The sequence below is a fragment of the Perna viridis genome, chromosome 14, assembly GCF_037379345.1.
Source record: "Perna viridis isolate PV_CMFRI_1.1 ecotype Kerala chromosome 14, ASM3737934v1, whole genome shotgun sequence".
Lineage (NCBI taxonomy): Eukaryota > Metazoa > Mollusca > Bivalvia > Mytilida > Mytilidae > Perna > Perna viridis.
In genome coordinates this window covers 1,490,489-1,502,358 of record NC_142458.1, presented here as the reverse complement: position 1 = coordinate 1,502,358, position 11,870 = coordinate 1,490,489, and the positions used below count along the sequence as shown (strand labels likewise).

Below are 11,870 nucleotides of genomic sequence, written 5' to 3'. Positions count from 1 at the left end.
GTGAAATTTAATCCTATAGTTAGAAAACAAATTCTGTGAAATTCATTCCCACTCTTTGAAATATTAGCCCTCCAAAACTGAATAGTATTTTCAGAACGTCAATTTGACGCATAACCCTTTTTATTAAATTCTGGATTTCTTGAAGCCATTTACGGAATACGTAGCTCTGTAAGAAACTCCTTATTAGATGAATCCCACACAGCTTGTGTAGATTTCCTAATGCTATTCACCATTCATTCGTAAAAATAGTTCGATTACGGAACATGTGTTACTTTTACGTAATGGATGATGTAAATCTTGAACATGTAGATAAGTATGCATTCTTTAGTTATGTACATTCGTAGACCTCTACAGGCTTATGGTACATTGCACTCTTTCCTTCCTCGGTGTTGGACTATTGGTGGCTCCAGAGATATTGAAAAGGGCACAGGGGTTTGCTTCTGCAATCAAATATACAGTCCCACTAGTATATAACCTATATCAGTGGGGCTGCATATTTGATAGTGGGAGCAAGCCGCTGTGAAAAGGATGCATTGGTTCCAGAAAAAAAGTTGATAATCCAGGCTTTTTAAAACTGCTCTTTTTTTTTTTTTTTGTCTATATTTGAACGAAATTCACAAAATTTTCAAACAACAGTGGAATGGAATTCAGACCTATGGAACCTTTCCCTTGAACCAGACAGTGCCTCTTCATTAAGCTATATTATTTTCTCCTGAAGCAGGAAGTGCTCATGCCGGAGCACCTGAGTTCACCCCGGTTATTAATCTAGAGGATTGTGCTGCTCGTTTTTCTGTATACACACACTTTTTTGTTCTGTTGTTTTGTACAATTTATTCTTATGCTCAATCCTCCCTATTTTTTTTCACTCACGACGAGGTCTTATTTTACATAGTTTATAGATTAAAAATATCAATAAATGTTCAATGTACATATTTGCATATACCTGTATGAGCCTCAATTATGTAACTTTTATCAAAGGTGTTGTTTAAATTATACATTAGGAAGTTGGACATTGATTTTCTTAAAATAAAACAACAAACCGAAAGTAGATTAAATGGTGGAGATGGAAAGAATTTTAACATAAACTGACAGGTAAAATTGACTTTAGTGTTTACGGAAAACAGTATAGCTGTCATCTCTACTTTATTATAACGACATAACAAGGCTTAACCCGCTTTTAAAGCCTTCAAGATCATGATTTTGAAAGTGCGTTTATATAAAACACAGAAGTGCTAGAAATATGACCAGATTATGTACAATGTAGTTTCGCTGGATCTAGGGATTAAGGGAACTTTTTGTGTGTTTGTTATTGGTCTTATTTTAAACTGTCCACTTTCAGGTATGTCAAGTTTTCAAAAATGCCTGGGATTTGGCAAAAGTTTGGGGTATAAAAAGAAAATACCTTCAAATCAGCTTTAAAACCGACTGGCACTTTTGCACATTCTGTGCTCCTGCAAGTTGTGTTCTTGACCTACGTCAGGACACTTGTGTCACTGTACATAGCGCTGACATTTTGAGGATGACTTAAACACAGTGATCAAAGACATGTATATAATAATGTTACAATTAATTTACATTAAAATAACACCTTTCTGTTTAAAAAATACTGACAAGAAACAATATTGTCTGTATGTATATTTTCATGAAATTTCATGGACAGTTGATCGTCACTTTTATCTTTAGATTGCGTCTGTTTTCTTGGTCTAGTTTTTGTCCCCAGATTATGAATACCCCCGTTCCCCGTTATAATCAGGGTCTCATTGTTTCTTTTATTAATAGGGTGTCCATGCAAAACCAGGCTGTGGGTGGCAAATGACAAATTTTGTTTTCAAAAATAAATTCACCCATTTTATATCTCAAATGCATCCTTTCTCAAAGTTGAATGTTGGTTTTGGATCAACTGCAATTATAAAAGGGAAATAAATGACATAGACAGCTTTGAAAGAGTAACCAAGGGAACCAAGGTTATAACAGTAACCAAGGGAACCAAGGTTATATCAGTAACCAAGGGAACCAAGGTTATACCAGTAATCAAAAGAATGCAATCCAGGGACAAAAACCACACATGGAAAACAGATATGCACAACAAAGAACATAAAGCAACCAAAACCACACGCACAAAGCAACAAAAGCAAATGAGCCAGCTGCACCGGTAAGGTAATTCATTGAATAAATGGAGATAACTCTTTAATGTGAGAAATTTTGGTTGCGTTGTTAGGGAACTTTAAAAATCATTCAAAACGAAATTTATACTTTTTGACATTTAAATGATGTATACATTACATTGGAACAAAACACTTAGTGGGATAAAATTGTTCCGGTGCCACTCGCATTGTAGGATCTGCCTCATAATTGCTCACTTTTGTGGCTCTTCGTAAAGGTTTGGAAGCCTTTGATAATCTTCAATGTTTTTTTTTCGAGACAAAACCTTCGACGAAAGCCATTTTATTCGCGTTCAATTTAAAACAGGTTCTTTTCTTCAAATTTACTATTAAAGCTATAAACACATGAGAGTAAAACATTTTTTTTCACATTTCTGGCGGGAAGTAATTTTTTTCTTCAGATTAGATTTTTTTTATCTAAAATATCTATAGCCCATAGAGTTAAGTCAAATAAAAGACACAAATTAATGCTAGAAAAAGTTATAAACCTTTAATTTATTAACATTAAAGTTCTATCCAAGTCAAAATCTGAGATGCACACATACGCAAATAAGAATGTTAACATATTCATTATTTCAATATATTTCAAAATAACTGAAGCCCTTTGGAAAATTTTTCATACTTTGCACATTTATTTTCCCTTATTTTATCAAATCAAAGTACTCATGTACTGAATCAAATAAAATCGATCTTTAAATTGTTACGCCTCAAGTGATTGTCAAATTACAAAAATAGGGATAAACTGAAAGTTTAAAATTGACCGAATTGAAACGAAGACGCAAGCTTTTTGTTGTAAATGGGTGATATTGAATTCTTAATTAAATTCACCAGACATTCAATCTACCAAAATTTACGTGACATAGTAGAAATGCACCAGTTTGCGTGATATTCAGGTTCGATGTCGGTCTTACAGTACATAGAGCACCTAAATGAAATAACACAAAACTCTCTGACATACTGCATAATTGAACTACAACTTCTAGTTAATCCTTCTCTTTTTCTAAATTTTCAAGTCGAAATTCAACTTGTCAACCTCCAATTCGACACTGTCTGTCAAATCATTCAAACTTAAGCCACAACCGTTGAAAGAAATGCTGCCCTTAGATGCATGTACCAACTAGCTACAGCTGCTTCTCAGTTGATGAGCTATATATCTCAAGTGCTACAAATTGTTGCGGTATGGAGGAATGGAATTCCACCCTCTTTCATTGTATGAGTACAGAGACACGTACAATAACATGAACGCCGAAGTCTTGACCAGCATGCCGGTCTAATGCGAAGAATAGCTCCATATTTTATACATTCACGATACACTGGGTAATATATCAAGATAGTTTCGGGGATTGGGCTATCTTTTTATTTAAAATTTGGCAAAAAAGTGGGAGGTAAATGATAGCCGGTGTTCGGAACAACTGCCCCTTTTTATAAATACTTGGACCCGCCCGGACCAGCATGAAATATTCGAAGACAGGTCATTCAATTAGTGCCCGATCAGAATTTCTCTTTATATTTCCTTTCTAGGATTGATGACTATTTATTATCTCGTAGTGTTTTCATGTCTAACTAATCGTCATATGGTTTATTTTGCATCTAAGAATAAAGCATTTGGAGGCAACTTGAATATATCGACAGCGAACGGCTGGTTTATTTTGGTAAATGCATAAAAATGAACAACGTGCACTGATAAGTGGTTAGAGGTATCTATTTTTCATTGGATCGTAACCTGAACAATTCGGTCCCTTACCGTATCCGTTTCATTTCTACTCTCGTGCAGTGATCGTAGGGGACGTAACATAACGACTGAATTATTAGTATTTGAGTTGAGATCTTTGTTAATTCAAACCAGATTATATCAGCGTATAAGATCGCAGCAAAAGTTGTTATTGGTGTAAACAACATAGGACATATAAAAATACCTACAAAAAGGGTCCTTTACTATCTGCATTTGAACCTTAATGGGGTATGTAAATGGAAACTACTTTTCTGTGGTGAAAGAGATAATCGCAGATGCTAACAGTCTTTACACAAATATAGCATCTGTCGAATTCTATATCAATTCGAATCTTCGATCTTAATCGATATTAAGCGGAATTTAGGAAAATACATATATTATACCCTGGTATATGAATTTGCATTTTTTATGCATTTTTGGAATTAAATCTTAAATCAAGTGAAAGAAACCATGCTTTTTTTTATATCGGGTTAAAAGAAGAAAATAAGATATCGAGAAGCATGTCTTGAATACAAGAGCTTCAGAAGGTTTCAATCTCTGATTCAATAAAATAATGAAAATAATGAGTGTGTGCGTCCTAGATTTTGACTTCGGAAAAACCTTATTCCAAAGAAAAAAAATATCCAATTGTACGAGCATTGTATGTTGAAAAGAAATGTAATTGAAAACAGTTTTTCTTTTCTTGTATGTAAGTCTGGGTGTTTTATTTGGTTGTTTTCGTAACACTATGTTCCCACTAAGCCGGTAGAAGTGATAACGCGGAATCTGAATGTAACTCTAATGAGATCTTTACTGGGTGATGCAATATCTCAAAAAGATAAAGACTGATAACTGTATATTCAATGATCAATATACATTTTCACGAGATAGCACAAATTCGGGGTGGGAGCGTCAAGTAGTGTCTTCTGACACTACTTGACCAACTGGAACCAAACTTGGTATGAATGTTCCCTTGGGTATCCTGCACAGAAATGACTAAATCGGGGATTTTTGATTCGTGGAAAAACATGGCCGAACATAGAACATAAGTGTCAGACAATAGTTTTTCGCATTTCTCCAAAACCAATAGGTTTAGAAGCCAAATTTTGACATGGTTACAGTGTTCAGCATGATGATATCTATCTGTGTCAAATTTTCGTGTTAATCTGCTTTGGCGTGTTGGAGTTATAACTGCCCTTTTTCTACGTTTTTTTTTTCTTTTTTTTTGTTGCTATATTTCATGTTATTTCTTTCAAAAATCTTCTGACACTTCTTGACCAACTGTAACCAAACATATTATGAATGTTCCTTGGGTAATCCTGCATAGAACTGACGTGGGGATTTTGGATTCGTCGAAAAAAAAACATGGCCGCTGTTACCAAAAATTGAACATAGGTGTCAGACAGTAGTTTTTTGCATATATCTCCATAACCATTAGGTATAGCTCATTTTTATTACTGAAATGATCTGTATTATAAGGCCTACAAAAGTCTTCGAATAGCAAATTTTTAGACGACTCCTTGTAAGAGTTATTGCCCTTGGAATGTGAAAAATGTGTTTTTAACAGTTTTCAGCCAATATCTTAAAAAACTATGATGGATAGAATGAAACTTTCAGTTGCTGAAATGATACGACTTATGAAATTTTGCGGGGATCAAACTTGTTGGACGACTCCTTGTTAGAGTTATTGCCCTTAAAAAGCTAAGCAGTTTTCAGTCAATATCTTGAAAACTATAATGGATAGAATGAAACTTTCAATTGATGAAATGTTCATTGAGTCAAATTGTAGGACAGCTCATCGTTAGACTTATTTCCCTTGAAAAAACAAAAATATTAATCAGGTGAGTGATTCAGGCTCCTGAGAGCTCTTGTGAATGCTATTAATTTACAAAATTTTCTTTTCAGGAATTTCAGGAAAAAAATTAATGAAAACTGATGTGATTGTTCCTTAGGTATCTACGTTAGGAATATTTGTCCAAGAGAAAAATGGTCGCTTTTACAAAAAAATGAATGTTGCTTATCGGACCAAGTGACCGATTCAGGCTCTTTAGAGCCGTTAGTCTATTACCTTAATGTAATTTTGTCAATTTCGAAAATATTTCTACAATTTCCAAAATTTTCACTACATTTACATCATGATACTTTCTTGAAGTGAATGATTTCGACCTAGTGTGAATATTGCTCATGGCACGTGTGCATTATGTGCTGATATTGAATTTGAGTTGGAAATTAGTTTTACGTGTGAACGCGCAACTGGAATAGAATTCGCATTGAAAGCCCATTATTTGACCGTGTGAACGCACCTTAAGGTTCTCCGCTTTTCATGTTTTGATGCATCTGTCTTTTTTTCCAACTAGCTCGGATTCTTCACTTACTAACTTTTATTTCAGATAAAACTTCAGTAAAATGGCCGAAGAAAATACAAGTGTCCCGTTTAAACCTCTGGAACAAAACTGCCGAGAAAATTGGCCACTGTGGACATGTATTTTTGGGAACATCTCTGGGATGTGCAGCACTACATTGTGGTTCATCGTTCTTCTTCCTCAACTGTGGAAAAACTTCCGGCGAAAGTCGGTGAAAGGGCTCAGCGTTCTATGGGCGACTGCAAACTTTACCGCATCTTTGATCAATCTATTTTTTGTTTTTATGTATGCAAACATTCCATTGTATGGACAGATTAGCTCTGTTTACTGCCCAATTCTGGAATTCACGTTGCTCGTCCAATTTTGGATGTATGGAAGAAACGGAAGAAAGGAGAAAATAGCATACGCTGTTGGCTGCTCTGTAATATGGGCATCTGTCATTGTTGTTGAACTTTTACTTGATATCAAAGAATATGTAGAATACGTAGCTATTTTCCTATGGTGTATCGAAACTTTCCCACAGGTGTGTATCTACCGTAGAAATATAAAAACTGCAGGTGTATATAGTGGTCACTTTCAAAGTAATATTATACCCCATTCTACCAATATCCCTTATCTGTCCGTCAGTTTCAGTAACCGGGATGGAAGGAATGCTAAAGAAATTTGGTACGTTTCTTTTGTATGATGACTTGTTCCGTATTTCCCTTTCCCTTGTTTGACAGACATGGATGGGTGGGGGTAACTGTTCTTAGTTCGACGTATCGTGCGATGTCTTTTTTATTTTGTACCGTGAAAGAACGGAGTCCTCCAATATCAAATATATTAGCAAGTGCGTACAGTGTGGCTAAAAACAAAACAAAGAAAAAAAATGAAAATATTAAAACAGACTTGTATATCTACAAAGCGTTGAATGTATTTGCAGAGTAAGGACACAATAAAAAAATATTTTTTTTAAAAATACACTGGGTAAAACTCAACCATCAATTGAAAACGTAACTTACCAAGAAATAACGAACAAAACTGACAAGAATTTTAAAGCGAATTGAGGAGATAAATTCCGATGAAAGTTGAATTGTAGCTTTGACTTTGCTTTGTTTCAGGTATTATTAAATATGAGACTGCAGTGGACTGGTGGACAAGCTATTGGATCGGTTGTCATAGCAACAATTGGGAAAACAACAGACTTTTTCGCTACCAACATTCTTGTCCTACCGTTGCAATACGTCATAATGCGCTACTTTTCCAGTAGTGTCGCTTATATCAATGGCTTTCAAGTTGCTTGGTACTATGGTAACAGTTTCGTCACGCAAAACCATTATGATAGTGAAACACGCGAAATACAAGAAAAAGATAGCCAGTTTCCTAAATCGCTTGATAAATATGAGTCAGACTTTGCTGCCACAAGAAATACAACGTCGATGACACATTTAACATTTGTAACAGAACACACGTGCAATACCAAACTCGTATACGTTATTCGCGTAATTTCCATGTGCGTAATTTTCTGTTTGTTGCTCATGTGTGTTACTGGCTTTGTACTTAATGTTGAATCATTTTATGGTCTTTTTGCACCTGCCGCAATAGCATTTGTCATGCTCGTTGCTTATGGTTACCTACATTACAAAAGAAGAAAGAGACATTCATATACACTGCAGTAATGTCTAGAGATTTTTAAATTTTGCGTCAATATTCTGCCATTAGTTTCCAGACTTTTCATGTATAGACATTGGGCCAGTATAACTCCATTCCCGTAAATGGAATTTTGTACACTTCAGTTTTAAATTTCAGCCTTTGAATTATTCTATGCTATGTTGTTTTTATTATGCGACCGCAAAAAAAAATGAAACTGCTGTCGTCGTCATCGTCGTTGGCGTCCGTTAACTTCGTTTATTCACGATATTTTGAGTAAAACTTATCCGATCTTTTTTAAATTTTACCACATTGATCCTAGGGACATGTAGGAGTGCCTATAATTTACCATAATTCTAACGATTTCAAAGAACGTCGGAACGAGCGGTGTGTAATAAGTAACAGGTTGAGTATGGAGGAACGGAATTCCAACTGCTTACATTGTAGTAGAGAGAGGGACTTGGATTCTATGTTGAGTTTTTTTTCAGCAGCATCCGGATTTCCTACGTTTTATTTAAAAGATCTACATTGTTAAGTAAATAAATATGGAAAATATTAAACCATATTATTTTCTGTTCATGACTAAATAAAAAAATGCTTAAATTTGGAATAATTTTATTTTTATCAAAATAATGATCGGTGCCTTAATCACTGAGTATATCTATTACAAAATTACTTCCTGTCAGACCAAAGTTGGGCTCTTATTGATTCTAAGGCCAAAGGTCATATTCGTTTTAATTATCATTATGAGGTTTACTGAGTCTGATGGTGGGTATGGAGTAATTTTTGTCAAGAACTATTTGTTGTAGGACGTCTTATCTGCTTTGTAGTAGGTAGTATATATAGATGTAAACAGCCACTTAATTGATTGTCACTTTATGTTATGTATGGTACCTATATTGTGTGATCTGTAACTCAAAAAGTATTCGAACCTTGCAAAGCATTTACATACATATTTAAGATGTGCATCTCCTATTATGGAAACATTAAGCGATTTTAGCCTGTTAGATTAAGTCACTTTTTCAGTAGTTCATGTATAAGCTATAATTAGAACATTCTACTTGTAACTGTAGTTTTCTAATTTGCTTGCTGTTTATATACATATTTATATATTGGAAAAAAAACTAACAAATATATTATGGTGACATGCATTGGTCTTGTTCTGACTTAGAACCTTTCAAATTTCATTTACATGTATATCTAATTCCTGAACATTCAGGTCTTTATATTGACACTTAATGGAGGACTTTTAGTTTTCTTCATGTTGACTTTTCAAAGAATTTGGAAAGTCTTGGACCTTCAAACATGGAAAATAAACTTAGACCCCTGCCCCTATCTTATAGTAAACTGTAACTTCTGGTACAACAAATACACGATCACATGTCACTGCTAGTTAAACCAACCCCCGTTATGAAATATTTTATAGCATATAGCATCTATCTATATTAAAGAATGTCCGCTGCTTTTGTTTAGCCATTTTTGTCAGATTTTCGGTTTCATCTAACTTCATTTCATAGCATACATATGTTTAGCCTAGTGACTCACTGGCTATTTCGTAATTTCGATAAACACACTTTAAAATGTTATTTTATTTATTTATTTATTTATTTTTTAAATCTGTGTTATTTCTTCGGGGTTATCAATACATATAGGATAAACCAGGCTGCTAAGACGAATTATGAAAAATCGAATCAAAGAAATTTTTGTTTCCGCGAAAATTTCAGTGTTTATATCTCAACGAGCTCAATGACCCATTATTTTTCTCCACTTATATTTTTTTAGCATGAAAGATCTTAAAAGTCTTCACAACCCTTTGTAATTCTTTATATTCTTAACCAGTGCAGCAAATATCCTAAACTCAAACCTTCTTATAAACTTTATTAACGCTCTTTCGATCATTTGATTGCATTGCTAGGTGCTTGTTTAGGTCTGAGAGTATCTGTTTGTGAAGGACGCAATAAGTTTATAATAATTTTATCTGTACTGTCGACAGTAATCAACTGACATGGGAGTAGCTAACCCAAAATGATGTGTACACAACTATTTGTTCAGGTCTTTAGACATGGGGTTTGGGGCCGCTCAAGGCCCAAGAAGCTCTGGAGTAAATGACGCGGTCCTGCATTCTGGCCATTTCTTCGCACTAAAACTAATATCCGAAAAACCCATTTTCAAGTATAGTGTTTTGTCAATTGAAATAAACATGATCATGTATCTTTTGTGCAAACACATCTAATGATATACATGAACATTTGGTAGGTATTAACTAGAGATGGAAAATTCAACATTCTCCCGCTTACGTGCCCGTGTTAAAGCGGATGATCTCGCTGCATTCCCGGAATTTTCTTCCGTCTTATTTCAATTTTCAGTTAAAAATTGTAGTGAATTGCTTCAATTTCTGGAGACCATGTTAACTATATAAACTAATTATCGTTGAAAGAGTAATCAAGTGAACCAAGGTTATAGCGGTGATTTAAAAGAATGTAATCTAGGGACAAAGACCAGACATGGAAAACAGACATACACAACAAAGAACATAAAGTAACTAAAATCATACATACAAAGTAACAAAAGCAAATGAGCAACTCGGACTCCACTAAAAACTGGGAGCATGGACCAGGTGCACCGGAAGGGTAAGCGTCCTCTGCCTTTCTAGAAACACCCGCCGAGTTGCTCATAAAAAAGTCAAGTCCGGGGTAGACAAACGAGGAAAGGAAAATTATGACCCGTTGAATAAATCAGTTTTCATGGTGCAGATGGATACACCATAACAACCCACGAGTTCATGATGACGACCATAAAACTTCTATATTGATGACTTCAATCTTGTAGCAACATAACCCTGTTCCAGAAGCCTATTTGTTAGATTTCTAGCGCGATACAAAAAGTCTGCGTAGTTTCGGCAAGCTAATCAATGAAAGTATAAAATATAGCGGGAAATGGCCGCCCAGAACTATCTTTCGTCATCACAACTCAACTTTAAACATCTAATTTCCTAAAGAATAAAAAAAATCATTGGAATCTGAGCAACTGGTGAAAATGGCGTCCTAAAAAATAATTTCAATACCGCCAGTCAACTCAGAATATCATGTTTATCTTATGAGTAATCTAATTTTCATGATCTTTCTATAGTTGATGAAAAACTTTTTATGAAATCTTGTTTCAACTAAAAAGGGAAATGAGGCAATGAAATTACCATGCAAGTTAAAACCAACGAGCAGCCAAATTAAATAAACTCTATCCGAATTTTGTTCTTTATATGGCAATGTTAAAGCTCTGCAGAGGGAAGACTCAGTGATAGATCTACAAATGGACAGATGCACGTAATGCAGATAATTGTTCGTGCTGATGGACGGGAAAAAAAGTACCCAACTGTAACTTGTTGAGGTTAATACATAATATCAAGCTGTTGTATAAACAGACGCAGAGACAAAACCATTTACACTCCTTGCTTCCGCTGGATTTAGATTACATACCACTAATTCAACCAATGAGCTTTTAGAACGTTCGAGTTTTAGTTGCGCGAAATTATATTTTCATTACTTCTACATAAAATGGTCACTGTAACTTACTGAATCAATGTTTTTTATGAGTTCTGCATGAAGACCCCTTTCTGTGAAATGTAAGGGAATTTCCATTCGTTCTAATTTTTTTTGTTTCTCATTGTCATCTAGGAGCCGGCACTGCAAGGTAGTAAACCCGACATAATATTTCCAGGGCTATAAGTGTATGCATGCAGTTTTTAGATGATGTATAGTCTTCTTCAAGTTAACTTAAGGTGGAAGCTCTTTAACACATTGAACTAAGTAAAATTAACATTGGAGGCTATGGGAAGTGACATTAGTGGTTTGTAACCTGAACTTGTCCAATACTTAGCAATTTGCTTTCGCTATATAAATGTGAAAAAAGGCCAAGACCAGACAGATGATTGGTGCTCATTGTGTTCCTAAGTGTATCTGATATTCACCAATATCTTTGGACAAATTCAATATATCGGTATACGGTGAC

General features: G+C 34.7%; 1 protein-coding gene across 2 annotated transcripts; it reads left to right on the top strand.

Moving 5' to 3' along the window:
• The first annotated feature begins 227 nt into the window (after positions 1 to 227).
• On the top strand, positions 228 to 8,425 carry LOC148597693 (uncharacterized). 2 transcript variants are annotated; one of them, XM_088561509.1, is made up of 3 exons: positions 228 to 313; positions 6,264 to 6,759; positions 7,337 to 8,425. In XM_088561509.1, exons 2-3 carry the CDS (start codon positions 6,280 to 6,282, stop codon positions 7,892 to 7,894), a joined length of 1,038 nt encoding a protein of 345 aa, XP_088417635.1. In that variant the 5' UTR covers positions 228 to 313; positions 6,264 to 6,279; the 3' UTR covers positions 7,895 to 8,425. The 2 variants fall into 2 exon arrangements, with proteins under 2 accessions (XP_088417635.1, XP_088417634.1); XM_088561508.1 differs by lacking the exon at positions 228 to 313 and adding an exon at positions 937 to 1,092.
• Positions 8,426 to 11,870: the final 3,445 nt, after the last annotated feature.

Bases quoted from the DNA above. Each gene is read 5' to 3' on its own strand.
- LOC148597693 (XM_088561509.1), top strand. From the start codon at position 6,280: ATGGCCGAAGAAAATACAAGTGTCCCGTTTAAACCTCTGGAACAAAAC. The intron at 6,760-7,336 runs GTGTGTATCTAC...GCTTTGTTTCAG, and splicing joins GTATCGAAACTTTCCCACAG to GTATTATTAAATATGAGACT.